This window comes from Megalobrama amblycephala, linkage group LG14 (genome assembly GCF_018812025.1).
Source record: "Megalobrama amblycephala isolate DHTTF-2021 linkage group LG14, ASM1881202v1, whole genome shotgun sequence".
Classification (NCBI taxonomy): Eukaryota; Metazoa; Chordata; class Actinopteri; order Cypriniformes; family Xenocyprididae; genus Megalobrama; species Megalobrama amblycephala.
This window is the reverse complement of record NC_063057.1, coordinates 18,664,112-18,681,637: the sequence shown is the minus strand read 5'-3', so window position 1 is coordinate 18,681,637 and position 17,526 is coordinate 18,664,112. Positions and strand designations below refer to the sequence as shown.

At 36.8% G+C, this 17,526-nt stretch overlaps 1 protein-coding gene across 1 annotated transcript in view; it reads left to right on the top strand.

The window, feature by feature from the left end:
* Positions 1–1,070: 1,070 nt before the first annotated feature.
* pawr (PRKC, apoptosis, WT1, regulator) overlaps positions 1,071–17,526 on the top strand; it is an 80,623-nt gene continuing 64,167 nt past the window's right edge. Inside the window, exons 1-2 of the mRNA XM_048154635.1 lie at positions 1,071–1,222; positions 1,417–1,930. Of these exons, the coding sequence (XP_048010592.1) occupies positions 1,454–1,930 (477 nt within the window). The 5' untranslated portion in view covers positions 1,071–1,222; positions 1,417–1,453. The remainder of the gene's footprint in view (positions 1,223–1,416; positions 1,931–17,526) is intronic.

Genomic DNA, 17,526 nt, shown 5'->3' with positions numbered 1-17,526 from the left:
TAGAAGACTTGGTGCTGCCATTAAAAATCATGGAGGCCATACAAAGTACTAGATGTAGTAGTTTTTGTTGTGGGGTGTTACTCATTTTTGCATCACCCTAATTTGAGTAAAACTGAAAAATGTGTAATCTAAGTCATATTATTAACCTTACTTTCATGTTATTAGTTAAACTGTTAAAATGTTATAATAAACTTAGTCTTTTCAACATTTTGAAAATTTTGTTCGAGATATTAAAATGTTACTTTTCAAAGGGGGTGTACTCATTTACGCTGAGCACTATGTATGTATATGTATATATATATATATATATATATAATATGTGTGTGTGTCATTAATGTAAAAGACTAAATTTTATTCAAAATTGTTTTGTCAGTTTTGAATAATTGAATAACTGATGACAAAGCAGAATCCCAGTAAAACTGATTCATATGAAAGTGAATTTTATTCTATTAATTATATACAGGCATATGGATATTTGCATAGTTAATTGCCCATATTTTAACTGAAGATATGTCATAATAATAACATTATGAATTCAAACTGAATTATTTTACTTAGCATAGGTTTAATGAAAAGTGAAGATGCCTGAATTGTACATGTAATTTGGATATATTTAATAATAACTCCATTAATTGCAATAAGTATTAAATAAAAAAAGTCTAAAGGGGTAATCTTACCACAAAATTCTAATTTTCTTTTCACTTCAAAAGAAATACTAGAACTTTTACTCCACAAATTTAAACACAATAACGTCTCCACAAATCCCTCATTAACAAATATTCAACATAATACAGTGTCATAGCTCACTATTTTCCAGAGAAACAAAATTATGTTAACCTCAAAACTGACTAAAACAAATGTTGATATTCAGATTAAATGAGAAAATTACAAATAGCACATGCATTCATCCAAAAGTGTTGACATTAGATTTTTTTGCCTACTATTGTCAAGAGAAAAAAATTAAGGTGGGGTCATTCTACTAGTTCAATATGTTCATCTAATTATTAAGTTCATTTAAAATATGAAAATTAATGCTAAATGTGCCAATAGTAACGACAGGTTTCTATCACTGCCATTCGGCTGTTTCCGTTCATTTTCGTAACTGCTCGGAAACTCTTCGGAAGAGGGGCAGGACTCAGCGCTGGAGTGCGCCTGTAACTAATCCAGTTCATTCCACCGATCAGTTCACCTGAACTCCTGACGAATGTTCATGCGCGCGCAGGTGAGTTTTACCGGATACTTTCTTTCGAGACAGCACTTACTTGACAGTTTTTGAATGTTTTAAAGTGAGTTAATCACAGTTTGTCAACTTTAAAAGCAGACTTTGTGATTATTTTTTAAAACAATCTCCAAAAACTTCTGAGGAATGTGGCGGATCTGAACAGCAATACTTGTATACTGTCTGTGTTTACAAAGTGATTTGGGTCGCACGAGACATTCTTAAAAGGAAATCATGGCAACGGGAGGATTTAAATCTAATAGCGCAACAGACTTTCTGGAGGAATGGAAAGCAAAGCGCGAGAAGATGAGAGCAAAGATGCTTGGAGATATCGCCGCCGCCACAGGGAGAAGCACTGAATTAAACAACAACGGCAGCTCGGTCAACTGCGTCTCCTCTTCGCCCTCCTATCCGGTGGCCCGGTCCTCCTCTTTATCCGCTTTGAAGCGGCCGGAGGACGAGCCGAAGACACCCGAGCCGCCCGGGGGGAGCTTGAAGAAGACGCCGGAGAAAGTGAGTGGAGTCCCGCAGGCGGAGAGCTCGAGCCCCGCTGGTGTGGATGACAGCGATAAGGAGAGTCCCACACACAGCAAGAGCAAAGAGAAGAAGGGTTCAGGACCCAGCGCCAGAAAAGGCAAAGGGCAGATCGAGAAAAGGAAGTTAAGAGAGAAGAGGAGATCAACAGGTGTTGTCAGCATACCGTCCAATGAGGTGAGTTCACTTAAAGTTAACCGTTTCATCCAGGTAGCATGTTATCAGAGAGTATACTTCCATATTGACTTCTACTGAGTTGGCTTTATTTCAACCACATTTATTTATGTTGACAGCATGTAAATTAAGTATAAAAACTAATATTACTATTGGCACCATGTTGGGGTTGCAACCAAGTAGACCATATGTTTTGTAACTAAAGTAGACAAGCATGTTTTTACCATGGTACCTTTGTACAAAAAAGGTAGCAATACCATGGTACCTTTTTGAAAGTGATCTTTTGGTTCATTTTTTACGAAGTTGTAACCACATTTATTCGCATAGCCAGCTTTTTAGCTAATTAAATATAAAAAAAAACATGGTATTACCATGGTATCAGTTCCATAAAACCAGGGTAATGGTTACTTGGCAAAACCATAATACTGAAAGATTGCCATATTATATGCCATTTGCATGTATGTTAAAGAATGCCATGGTATTACTACCATGCTAGTTTCCAAATAAACCCCATGGTATGATCAATGGCACCATGTCAAAAAACAAAAGTGGTAAAAGTACCACCATACCATGGTACTTTTGTGTAAATGATCTGTTGGCCCATATACTGAGTTGCAACCATATTTATATAGATGGTATCCTAAATATGTTTTGTAACTAAATTGAAAAAGCACTTTTTACCATTGTACAAAAAAGTGGCATAAACAAGCATAGTGTTATCATGGTACCATGTCCACAAAACCATTGTAATGGTTACTTGTCCACGATGCTGAATTAAGGATTGACATATTAATATGCTGTGTATTTACATGTACTTCAAAGCATGCTAGTTTCCAAAAAAACATAGTGTTACCATTGGCACCATTTAAATATGTTAAAAGAGACAAGCATGTGTTTACCACTGTACAAAAATCCCTTGCTACTATGTGTTGGCGTTATTGCAACTACATTTGCTATGTAGAGCCATGCCATGACTAGAAAACTTGGAGTTAACTGTTTTATCATTCCCCCAAAACACATGACACCTCTTTTGTAAGTGATCTGTTGGTCCATCTGTACAAAACTGGCATTTTTGCAACCACATTTCCTGTAATCTAAAAGCTGTAATCTAAAAATCATTCGTTAAATGTCACTCCATCGCTTTGCTTGAATGCCTTCCTTATGTAATGTATGTGAAATATCAGTTCAATACATGTTCTCCGATAAAGCAACACTCACATAAATCAAGACTAAAAGCCAACGAGTCTGATGACTAACAGATTATACATATTTTCTCCATTTCATGATTTATAATGACTGGGTTGCAGAATAACATGGTACGGCTGTTCCTTTAGTTTAAGACACTTCATCAGCTGATCAGTTCACCATAACAATTGGCCTCCAAAACATGCCAACTGTCTCATAAGTTACCACTGCTATCTCTCCCCTTTCAACCCATCACATTTCCCCACATAAGCAAAGGGAGGCTTGTTAGCGCAGTATGCCATTGGCGAACATACTAGAGCTGTGAATGTCTGCATACCACCCAGCTCCACTGCCCTGTGGATAGTTACTGTTGGAGGCTGACCAGTATGTCTGCTTTGGCTGAAGACATCCTGTCATTAGCTTCTTGCACTGTGCCAAGTTAAAGTAGTTTGGGAAGTGGGCGCAGGCCAAGACTTAATGTTAGGGTGTCTTAGCAAGTATACACACTTGGTATACGCACCATGGTCTCGCCAGGGTTGTTACTGCAAGAATGCTTGTGGGGCAGGGTAAATTATTTATCGTTTTGACACTTTCTTTTTATTCTGTCTGGGGTTGAAGTGAGCATAAGCGAGGGAGCATGCATGCAGTTTGAGCGCTCTATCTAGTGTGTAAGTGTGAAGCTATGACAAGCTGTCTAAACACATTCAGCCAGGGTTCCATCACCTGAAACTATTATTTATGCCTGGTATGGTGTCCAACCATATGTCTCACACCTCTTGGATATTTCAAGCATGTCCAGTTTCTGCTCAGTTTTGTGAAAATGCACTTACTATCCTTCCCTGAACAGTTTTGAGCAAAGATAAGCAGACATTGGGGTTTTCTGGAGGTTGTCTCCCTGTACTTCCTGCCATGGTTTCAAATTTATAGGGCTCATTGTTCGACCGTGTGCGTTTAGCAGCTTGCTGTGAGTTATCGGTCTCTTTTGGAGCCTCCCACCTCTCTCCCCGAAACCTAAAGTTTGTTTCCCACTGTCATTGTTATGGGGGGCCGTTAACCTCTATAAAGGCTTCCTGGAAGTCCAGCTCCAAGTAATTAATGCACTGTAAAACTCAATAGATTCAGAATATTCAAAGCAAAACATTACCTCAAAACATTTAAGTAAACTAACTCTTTTTTTTTAAAGTTTGCAGAACTTAATATTTTTGTTACAAGCGGGGCAGGCCGAGAGCACAACATTAAAACACTAATTTGTATCTCCCTGCAAAAACACACAAAAAGACACTTAATTTCAACATTTATTTTCCTTATACAGTCTGATGCAAAGTGGAATTAGAAATCTGCTGCAACTCAATCATAATTAAGTTCAGCTTACTACAATCAAATTTGGAGTTCATGCAACTTTTTTCTATTAAAAGATTAGTCCACTTTCAAATTAAAATTTCCCGATAATTTACTCACCCCCATGCCATCCAAGATGTTCATGTCTTTCTTTCTTCAGTCGAAAAGAAATGATTTTTTTTTTTTAAATGAAAACATTCCAGGATTATTCTCCATACAGTGGACTTCAATGGCCTCCAAATGGTTGAAGGTCAAAATTATAGTTTCAGTGAAGCTTCAAAGCGTTCTACGCGATCCCAGAGAAATAAGGGTCTTATCTAGCGAAACAATCACTCGTTTTCTAAAAAAAAAAAATGTCATCTACAATATGCTAGTGCAAGTATAACAGTTAGTTCAAACTTTGACCTGTGGAGGGCAGTAATACACTTAGCAGTGTCTACACTGCCGGAATTCTAATAGAGAAGAAGAAGAGAGCTAGTTCAAGATGAGCATTTATGGTTAAAACATATATAATTTTAAAAAAAATTTAGAAAATGAGTGATGGTTTCTCTAGATAAGACCCTTATTCCTCGTCTGGTATCATTTAAAGCCCTTTGAAGCTGCACTGAAACTGTAATTTTTACCTTCAACCGTTTGGAGGCCATTGAAGTCCACTATAAGGAGAATAATCCTGGAATGTTTTCATCAAAAACCTTAATTTCTTTTCAACTGAAGAGAGAAGGACATGAACATCTTGGATGACATGGGGGTGAGTAAATTATCAGGAAATTTTAATTTGAAAGTGAACTAATCCTTTAAGTACACTGAACGTTCATTAATATTTGAGTGAACCAAACTCATTTCATTTAATTAATTTCACTCTTCAGATTTACAGTGTGAGTAATTCATGAGCAAACTGAGCAATCCGTTGCAGGCACCTAAGCGGACTTCAGCCGTCTGTATATGTGTATATCCCACTGTAACTTTAATCCATAAAGTGTTTGTTTAGTATTATAGATCTGAAAGTTCATATCTTCAGCCAGAACATTTGATAAATGTTCTTTTGCTATGTGTGTTTAGCTAGGGTGACTGAAAAGTTTGTTTTAATTTCAGAGTGTTTGGGCCAGCGCAGCTCTAATAAACGCAAATGCTATTGTTTGACATCTGGCCGAGTCTCAAACTCCTCACGACCCGTTTGTAGATAAAAGCTCCCATGTCCGGTCGTCTTGGCGGTTTTCCATTTCAAATTCCAAATCCAGCATAAACAGCGACATTCTCTACTTTATAGGCCATGAAATCTCTTTATGCTGGAGAACTGGAAATGAACCTGGATTAGATTGACCATCAGTGGGGGGATCATTTAAAATTGTGTCCCAGTTGGATGGAATTCACAACCTTGAGAAATAAATATTTATTTGGATTATTTCTTGCTGAAGGAGTTGCTAGTTGCAATGAGCCAGGTCGTTTTTCACTCTCTGAGCACATAAAGCTGGACTAGGCCTACATGCGGCAACGTTGAAAGAGATCATACCTTAATGTTTACATTGTGAAGCCTTTGGGAGTTTGACGTATATCTGACATTTGAACAGGAAACCTGGACTAACTGGCAAATGTTTGGCTTTGGCAGCAGTCATGTGGATGAAAAACAGTCCTTAACGTTCCTTATCTTCTGCTTCTAGTGACCTGTATGGTCTGGTTAACCAAGCAAGATTCTCGTACAAGCAAATCAAGACTAGAGGAAATCAAAACATTTCTGTTAGAGCACTGTTTTCTTTTACAACTTGTGGACTGCTGTGTTTTAAACCTGCGGTTGTTGATCTACTTATTGTGAGCAGTCAGTGACCTGTTGTTAAATGTCAAAATATTGGCACCTTGGTTAACTGCCATTGTATAATGTCAAACATAAAATTTTGGTTTTGCAATTTTATGGCAGTTTACATTTGCCTTGTTGGGAATAATCCACTGCCTGGAATGAGACATTGCCGCCTAAACGAGCATGGGGCGGCATGTTCTACAGTCACTGCTTTTTCCCAAACAAGGTCACATCGACACTACACATACCTTTGAGATTCAGTCATGGGTAAGCAAGGTAATCAACCACTTATTAGCTTGGTCCTTCACTCTTTCTGCTTTTGTTTTTAGAACATTCCAGGCCATATACCAAGCATAGTGGAGTATTTCTGCTAATCCTTTCAACAAAGGAAATTCCTGCATTTATTTGTTACCACTGATATTTGTGTTAGAGGCTACACTGCATTCCTGCGTCCTCCTCCAGAGGTGTAATGTCATTAAGTGGGAATTATGAGAACTGGAAGGGAAAACTTGAAAGTCTTGATAAAACAAGGTAGGGTCTCACTTTACACTCAGGGTCCTGCTACGAGCCACGGGCTCTGGGAAGTTCCCTTAGAAGTCAGCCCTTGTTAATGTACTGCTCAACAGTCAAAGCATGATGTACTACATCCATTTAACTGTCGGACCAAATCAGCACACATAATCGAAAGCTGGAATGCACTGAGACCAAGGCTCCCTGTACCAGTCCTCTGAGCAGTCACCCATCTCCTCAGATTACATTTCGCTCTGTCTTATTTAGCTGTCCGGTCTTTTCAAGCATGCCGCAGAGTCAGACGGACTCACTTTCAGTTCAGAATTTATGCTCTTCCTTGTTTATGATGCATGACTGGCATTGCCATTTTCCACAGTTCTTTCTCTACGAGCCACAATCGATTCGGTCGTAACGACGCCAATAAGATGACAGCGCCACCTTTTGCGTTTGGATTCATCTCTTTGGAACAGAATGGTCACGGTGTGTGCACATGAATTAGGTAGCTGTTAGATTGTGACAGTCGAGAGTTCATCACTCTTCCTGATTGGTGTAGACAGTGTTTATGTATGAACTCTATAAATAGCCCATTCCAGTTTTTGTTTAGACTTGCTCTTTTTGTTTGCTTGAGAAATATCTCAGTGCTTTGTCAGCGTCACAGTGACGCATTGCTCCAGATTGAGTCGTCACTTATTAACGTGCACATGCCACCGCACAGAGAATGGACTAGATGACCTGCTCTCTGTGCGGCCCCACTCTTATCTAATATGCTTGTCTGTGTTTGAGTGGTTGCTGCTTAGTTCAATATTTGAAGCCTTTGGTATCAATGGGCAGAGTTCAAAAGAGGAAAGAGTAAGTTGTATAACCTCTACTGAGATAGGCAATCAGTGTTGGGGAAGTTAATGCAAAGCTGTTGCTTCCCAAGCTACTCGTGATTGAATTACAATTAAACCAATCAAACTGGCCTCTTAACATGTGTCTTAACCATGCGTGACACAATACGCGGTAAGCAATAAAAGGCATGTTAATAAACAGATGTTTTTTGTCCTAAACAAGCTCAACAACAAATGAGGGACACTACTTTTTGTTGGTTGGTTGGTTTCTTTTTCTGCAGTGTTGCACTGGGTAGTCCTGCCCACACTGAAATGTCATGGAAGTACTGCTCCTCGTCTATACTAATTAACTAATATGGATGAGAAGAGACTAATTAAGTATTTTAATTTGTGTTGTGTCTTGCAGGTTTTTCATGTTCACTCTTGTCATGTTGTGCATAATGTGGTCTATATAGCAGTTAGCTATACTTCAAGCTTCTAACAAAAAGTAGATAAATACAAAACTACAAAAATGGGTAAAACTTTGTATTCATCAAAGAATCGTGAGGGGAAAATATAATTTTGTATATATATATATATATATATATATATATATATATATATATATATATATATATATATATATATATATATATAATATATATATATATATATATATATATATATATATATATATATATATATATATATATATATATATATATATATATATATATAAATAATAACAAAAAGTGTATATATATATATATATATATATATATATATATATATATATATATATATATATATATATATATATATATATATATATATATATTCAGAAACTATATAAAACTATATATATATATATTCAGAAACTATATAATACTATATAAAACTATATAAATATATATATGTATATATATATATATATATATATATATATATATATATATATATATATATATATAATAAAAATAAATATATATATATATATATATAGTTTCCACAAAAATATCAAGCAGCTGTTTTCAACATTGATAATAATAATAAGGTAGTTGACCAAAAAAAATGAGTATATTAGAATGATTTCTGAATGATCTATTCTATTCAAATAGAAAAAAATAGTTTTAAATTGTAATATTTTTATCTCAGCATTATTGTTTTACTGTATTTTTTTTTTTTGATCAAATAAATACAGCACTGTTGAGCATAAGCGACCTCTTTCAAAAACATTGAAAAAAATCTTACAAAGCCCAAATTTTGGACAGTAGTGTATTTTATATAGAATTTATTGTTAGAGATAAATATATAATGACAAAAATGTAAAATATAAATGTATATGGATCACAGGTTGACAGAATTAATAATTTTACAGATCAATTTACACTAAATACAACTAAATAGCACCAGAATTGCATTTTTTTAACCGAACAAAGCAATTCACTTTAATGAATTGAAGTTGGCAGTGTTACATACAACATGGAGGATGTGTTTGAATATTACAATGTGCATTTGACATAGCATTTTGTCACACTACACCACAACGCTTTGGAAAAGATGTTTGTTTCTGGAATTTTTGAAAACAGCTGAGCTATACTGATGGTCTACTGAAAAACTAGTTAGGTTAGTAGCATAGCTACGTACAGTGCAGGGTAGTAACTGTAACACTTTCTCATTCATATTCAACAGAGAGGGCAAATACATTGGCCAGTAGGACAATTTTTATTTGATGTGTATTTTACCAGAAAGTGCAGAACAATTGGAGAGAGACGCCAGCATGTTTTTAATGATATCGGCTCACATTTTGTCACACAATGATTATTTACACGACTTGCTGTTAGCTTTGATTGTGTGTGAGCAGAAACAATGATTATAAAACGGAGTGGATTTGGCCATTAGTTGTTTGTGAACATTCCTTTCAGCAGGGCGCTCGGTATGAGTCAGTGGTAAAACCAGGCCACTCTGCGTGATTAGGCATTAGCCTGTCTGCTTGCATTCACCATTGCACAAGACAAACCTGCTCGCTTTTTGCTTTCTATTTTTCTTTTCTTACTTTCATCCTTTGATCCCTTTCCCTCCATCTCTCATCTCTCAGCTCTCACTGTGTCTGTTTTCTCTTTCTGTCATGTGGTGTAAAGCGTGCTGATAGGTTGGTATTTCAAGATCTCAAATCAGTTTCACCTGATGCAAGATACTTGTTTATTGTAGAAGCAAAAGGCACAAACACAGAAAACAATGTAAGGTTGAGTCATTATTACAGTATCTTCAGAGAAGTGCTTTTAGAATTCATGCTGTATTCTGGTTAAGGCAGTTTAAAATTAACCATTATTGTTAAACTTCTGTATGTAACTTGTCCCACACTGTTATGAACAAATATAGGGCCCTATGAAATCCATATTATTTTTTCCCAAATTTTCAGTTTTATTTTATTTTGGACTCCATTTTAATGGTTAAATTAAATTTTAGTAATCAAAAAGTATGTCTAATTAATTGAAATAATGAAACTTATCCAGTTTACCAACAATTTATTAAAAGTTTAACAAAAAATAAAATTTTTTAGGGCCCTATAATCTACGTTTTATTCTTTCTACTCAAATTCTGTTTTATTTTTACCAAATTCTGTTTTCTGTTGTAACTTTTCTGGATTCCATTTTAATGGTTCAGTTACATTTTAATAATCAAAAAGCATGTCTAATTAATTGAATTCTTAAAAACAAAATTTATTAATTAAAAGTATTTTTTATGAAATGTTTTGTGTTTTTCAGAAATTCTGTTCTGTATTTTTTTTTTTCCAGCAATCAAATAAACGCATACCATTTCATTTATCTTTTAATCATGAATTTAATTTTTTTGTCAAACAATGTGCTGCACAACAGAGCTTTACTGTTAAAATTAAAACATGGAAGAAAAACTAAGATTATTCCTTAAAAAGATAGTTTTAATAATTTATTATTACACTAATATGTTTCTGCCAAGTTAAATCGAACTTTTATTTTGATGGGTTGCCGAGAGTTTTGAGTTTCTCTGTGTTTATGATGATAGTTTTCTCAAACGAAGTGGTTAAATGCTGATGAAGTGATTTTCAGAGCGGCTCTGGATATGAATTTTGTCATTTATTTCCTCATATAGTGAGGCGACAAAGAATGAAAACACCGCGAGCGTCGCACATGCTTCAGTGTGTGTGCGTGCGTGTGAGGTAAATTAAACCGTGATTCATTTCAGATGCACGCAGATATGCAGGATTCATATTTAAATAGTCTATTTGTGGTTTAATATTCACGGACATTAGTCTATATCGCGATTTGATTTAAGTGTACTGACCTGCTTTTTATTCATTCATCAAAAAATTGACAAATTCCGTGACATTCCACGTTATATTCTAAATTCCATTTTTATGACTGGATTCCGCGATTCCGTCCACGTTTTCTGCATTGTGGAAATCATAGGGCCCTAACAAATATGATATCTCAAATTAGGATTGTTGTGGAAATATGGAGTGAGACCATTGTTTTCTGTTGAATGTGTTGTTCATTGCTATTTTTTAGAGATTCACCCAATATTAAAGAACTGATAACCAGTTAAGAACAAAAGTGTCTATAGGCTAAACTGATTATCATTGATATTACTTTTCTAATTTATTCTTATGATTTTTGGTTGCCATATGATAAAATACTAAAGACTTACTTTGAAGGAGAGCCCTGAGCCATATCTAGAGAACTGAATATCATAGAGACTTTGATGTGGACTCTTCTGAGCACTCATAAAAACCCTGGCAACTACTTAGCAGCACCCTAGAAACCACCCAAAACACTGTAGCAACTGCATAGCAACACACCAAAATCCACTCAGAACACCAAAGCAATTTCATAGCAATTCCTTGGCTTCCCACAACACCCTAGCTCAGTGGTGGCGAGTTTTCAAAGACAAGCGCCATTCCAAGTTGCTTTCATATTCTTGTCAGTACACTCAAGGCTTTGTCATCATAGTTATGAGTTCTCCAGAATGCCGCTTGATGCCACATCTCTATGGTTACACCTCAGACTTTGATCTCAAATAAGTGTTTGCATTGTTGCCAAGCTATGACGCTGAATGCTAGTGAGGCATTAAAATAAAACTTAGCATTTCTCCTTGGTCTCCTTGTTTTGAGTCACATTACTGAGTAACAGCCCTGAAGAGTGTAGAAATGTGCAAAGCAATCAAGAAACCTGACCTTTTATCAGTGTATGCATTCCTAAGCTTGATTAAGGATTTAAGTTGATTTTCCTTCATTAAAGTCGCATTTGTGTCTTGACTCTGCTTGTTAACTGTTATGATTTGTTTGAGCAAAGGCCTTAAAGAATGTGAATCATTTCTAAGGTCCACAACTTCTCCCATACCTTGTATCTCAATGTTTGAGGAAGTCAAATACAGTCCCAATCTGCTCTGAGGAAGAGTATGTGGACACATCAAAAGACAAGCAAATAGCAGAGAGAGACTCTTTAAAATGTAACCGACAAACTCAGAACTAAATGCCTAGAGGAAACGTGCCACCTAAAGCCCATGGAATTATCACCAAACCAAGAATTGTCTAAAAGAATAACAGTTTAGTTTCCACTGGGTTATCCTTTGCAGGATGAACCTGTAGTTTTCTTGGAATGAATTTTGCATGACCATTGAAGTAGTCCTGGAATGCCCCATTCTCATGCTGCCTTCTTTCTTGGCAAAATGCCTTGAAAATATTTTGTCAATGTCCAACAAATTTTGAATAAAATATAGCAACCTATTTACTGGTAACCACACAAACAATACCCGTGCTATGTTCGCCTCACTACTTATAGAGTCCGTTAGCTTGCTGATGATTCCAGAATTTCAAATAAATTATATTTTCACTGTGGAAAATACATACAATATGCATCAAATTGTTATTTATATTCATAAATGTACATGACTTGTACAGGCAAGAGAGCAATAAAGATGCTGTAGTAAAAACGAATAAAACTTGACAGTCGCTACAGCAATGGCTCTCCTCCAGAATATTTAATGTTTATGGTACAACTTGGAAAACTGGGTATCAAAATGATCTTCAGGTTTCTTAGTTGTAAATACCAATGTCCGATAGGTTGTTTGCACATGATGTCATTGCTGCAGCATGAAATGCAGCTGGAGGGCAGTGAGTGATTTTTCTATATAGCAATCCTATCACAAACTCAAAATTCCTATGTTTTGCATCGTTTATGGTTGCTCAAATCGATCAAATCGAGAAACCACAAAGAGCTTTTAACGTTTATGTCACTTATTGTTTTTTAACTTTAAAAGTTGTCACCTTTTATAGCATTTTGCGTCTGCTGATACTGAAATGGATATGGATACCTGCTTACCTTTTTTTGTTTTTCACTTGGTGAAATATTCACATTCTTCATGGTATCGTTTGCAGGGAAGAGAAGAAATTGTATCCCATTGCATGATCATTTGGTGTTTTCACTTCAGTTTTGTAGAATTCTGTTCACAATGTTGATCTGGTTACCATGAGAACAGCGTCATGAGCTGCTGCTTCATCCATCATATCGTAGAAAAACAAATAAATAAATGAAGGGTGTAAATGTAAATGTAGTTTTAATCTTTGTAAATTTTTCCATATAGCCACGGAGGAGAATCAAAGGGTCACATTCAGCGGACAGACACCAACACACTGTATTTTTTTGCATTTATTTCAACAAATGACAATCAAAATTAAACCCATAGAAGCTTGTGAACAGTTTTGAAGTGGCCGCGTACAAGTTATACTCATTTACAAGCCGAGTGAGTGTCATACTCACAAATGTAATGTTAATTATTAAACCAAAACAAAATACAAAACTTTCAAAAACACTCAGCTATGTGATTGTTATTGTGAGATAGGCAGTGGGTTCAGTCAGTGACATTATTAGATTTGCTATACGGCATATTCCCGTCACCTCCTCGACCTGCTTCCCTTGGTGTTTTTACACGTAGAAAAGGCAAAAATTGTATTACACCGTCCAATTTTTTTCCCTGAACGATGATGTGAGCTCCTGTTGCAATTCTCGATTCAGCATGAATGACCTACAATGGCGACATTTTTCACAATCATGACAGAAAATCAAAAGTACTGCCTTAAACTCACTAACGTGAAGCCCCGGGTATACTTCACTTTCCGCGCCCGGACGTGTCACGCGCAGTCGCGTCCGCGAAACTTTCAAAGTATACTACACCACGGATGCGCGCAGATGACCGTGTTCGTCACATGCGCAGTACAGTTTTTTTTCTATGCTCTACCAGACATCGGAGGGCAGCACTGAGTCGTGTCATCAACGGGACATTCGCTGGGCATGATCGGAGAAGAAAAGAAGTGCATCCTTTCCCATATTTTTACTTATCTCCCTCCATGAATTTGCTGCCTTAAACACGTCTTTGTACTCTTTTAAACATGAATTGTACAAATGTGGTTACTTTCTAATCTCTTTGCACAAACGCTGGTCAAGTTCACAGTCCATTGTCGTATTTTTCTCTTTTTTCAAGCGTGTTGTATTTAAACCGGTCTTTTCACACTCTTCTTCGACGGCTGAACACTGTGCTCAATACTGTGCGTATTGCCACCTAGTGGACACTTCTATACTGCTTGCGCATGCACTGTTGCACGCGGAGTGTCCGAAATTTGGCCTGCACGTGGACAGGGTGTGTGGCCGGCCGCGAGCCCTTCGCATGGCGTAATTTTCATTATGCGGACGGTGCACGAATGCGGATGGCCGAAGTATACCCGGGGCTTTAGCAGATAGGCAGCGCGATATAAACAAACCAGACTAGAATGAAACACGGTGTGACGACAGCTTCACATTCTCTAAATCTACCGCCTCGATGGCAGTCAAGTCTTTAAATTCAGTAGAAAAATCACTCCTCTTCATAACATAAGGATCACGTCCAACATATGTTGTGATTTTCTGTATATACCTTTCTAAATCAGCACGGTACGTCCTTTTCTCCATCTCTTCCATTCTAAATTACACTGCTTGCCCTCCACCTGAATTTCTCGCTTCACCAGAACCACGTGATTGCAAACAGCCTATTTCCAACTAGGAAATGATCGTACAAACCTACCATAAGACATGAAGGCAGCATCAGTGTTCTCTTAATGTCCTACTCTTGGGCTTTGTTCTGCTTGCTTGGCTGTTTCTCGACCCATTCATTTGAATTGCCCTTCAGTTGTTGTGCAAGTTTCTATGCTTGTGGCATTCACTTTTATCAGTCCTCACTGCTTGAATATGCCTTTCACCTTGACGGCCTCAAGGTCTTGTTTTGTGCCCTTGTACGGGCCTTGCCTTTTAACCTCTAGACCACAGTTGACGTGATAGGTTAGTGGGTCAACTCCCTAGTCAACACCTGCTAATCTTCTGGCCTTCCAGAAGCGTGAGTCAGAGGAGGCTCCAAAGATAACAATCAGGAGCAGAGCCTTAGTTCCCAAAACATTGGTTTTCCTTTGCAGCAGTGGATGCGTTTAGGGTGCTGTGGCAGCTGTACGTCATTGCCTGGAATATCAGTGATTACATTTTTGCTGCAGATTAAATATGGTGTTTTTGAAACGGCATGTTGTCAACTTGTCAACCAAACAACTGTGGCATCAGGTGCAGGAATGTTGAAAATGTTCACACACCCAGGGCTGAGCACTGTTTATGGTCGTAAGTGACAGGTAACTTCTTGCCTACAGGATTGTGTTGTTTTGTGGTAGGCCTTCTCATGAAGTGCTAATGAAATCAAAAAGATTTTTTTTTTTTTTTAATACGAGTTCCTGGTATTGTGTGCAATTCAATCGTTCTTGTTATTTCAAAGAACAACTTTGTCTTTATACTTTTTGAGGAAAGATTAAAAAATTCTCCATTTTAGTACTCCATTGTGTACTTCACCAATGCCAATAAATTTTTAAAACCACTTGGTGCAGTCCTGCTATATAATGTCTCTTTTACACGATCCAATTAATTCCCAATTCTTTTCTTTCTGAAATGTCATATTAAGGCAGTACAATGGGTTGTGAATGCCTTATCAATTTGACTCAAAATTGTTGTTTTTTCTAGACCCTATTAAAAGATGCATGGTCAATTGACTTGGGGCCTGAATGACTTCTCAGTTGATCCTTCTTGCTTCATTCCATGTTAGTACTCACCATTAATATGAATTCTCCATGTTGATCATGCTACCTGAAAAAATTGTGCCAACAAAATTGCAACAGAACTTGACTCTTCAGCAATCTGTTCAAAGTAAAACAAATCATTGTAGGCTGTAGGTTTGGTCTGTTTCAAACTGATTTTTGTCTTATTTTTTGTGTCCTTTTATTCAAAAGAACTAGCATCGCTTGGGATCACAGGGTCAGATATGCAGTGAGTGATCTACCTTTGTTTGGCATGTTGCTCTGATGATTGACAGGGTTGATATTCCAGATCGTTGTTGTTGTTGTCCAGAGAGAGAGGGAGATTTGTATCCTGCTTAGTAATTGACTGCAAATAATTGACATTTAAGGTTAAAGTTTGGGAATTTCCCTTTTTCTCCCATTTCATTTCCTTTCCTACTGTAACTTAAGCCTCCCTTTAAACTTCACTTTAAATCTTTTGATCTTTGTCTAAAAGTTTCATCTTGGATAATAGGCTTTCAGTTGTTTCGAGTTTCCAGTTGATTTTTGTTTTTCTTCTAGCTCTTTTTTGTATTCTGTGGTCTGGTCCTAGCTGTCCTTTCTGCATTGACAGTCAGGCTCTCAATGATCCATAACCATCACACAACCCTTGGATTTTCATCACGATCGTATTGATCCTAAAGGCTTTATTTTGCATTCTTCTCTCAGCTTTTCATTTTTCTCCCCATCCTCCTCTCCTCAACCTCTCTTTGTTGACTGCTGTTGGAGTGTGGACTTGATTAACCTTCAGACAAACATGTTTATTCTTGTCTACTTATCCTAATTGTAAAGTTTTTCAAATTCTCTTTCACTGTTCTCGTTTCACCCCCAATTAGAAACAAACCTGCCTACATTTGGTTATTTACAGACCAGTTACTATGTCATTGTGGCTTAAAGTCGGCATGAAATTGAAATCTGCCTCTATCCAGTCAACAACCAATGGATGGAAATAAGTCTTTGCTTTACATATTTGTTTTCTTTTTTGATAATCCATTTCACTTGGATGTAAAAGGACTGTCACTACTTCTGCTGCATTGTGATTTTTAAAAAAGTAACTTCTATTCCAAAACCTAGTGATCTTCCTATGAAGAAGAATGCAATTCCATGTTTCATTAGCCCCTTTCACACAGAGCGTTGATCCCAGAAAATTGCCGTAGAATTAGAGTGCCTTCTGTGTGAACGCAAACACGTCCCGGGATTGATTCCGGGATGGGGACCTAGTAACATTGCTGGGATCAATCCCGGATCATGCCCTGTGTGAACAAAAGGCAGGACCAATGCTGTTAGGCAGGGGTCTCCAAGCTCGGTCCTGCAAAGTTTAGCTCCAACCCCAATTAAACACACTTGAACCAGCTAATCAAGGTAAATGTAAATATATATATAAAAAATGAGTTTAATACTAAAAGTATCAATTAACAAAACTAGTAATTGAACTTAGATTTAACTGTTTTCTTCTTTTTAATATTTAAGTATGTGCTATTTATTTTTATATTTATAATATCGCCTATTTAGCTTAGCAACATGCTAAAGTCAGACTCTATTGAAATCAATTTTGATCCACTTCTTCTGTGTCACTGTTTATGTAGTGTTCCAAATTGGTAAATTATAAGTTTTTATGATGGTTAGGTTAGTACCTTTTGAAGGCATCTGCCTATGTAGGCAGTAGGAAATTCACTATGTTTTGGAACAGTGAAATAAACTGCACTGTCTAGTAAACACAGACTGACTATGTGGTTTATGTCTAAATGAGAGAGGAGGACAGGGAATGAGAGACCCAAACATTTATCCCCTCAACTGGGACTGAGCC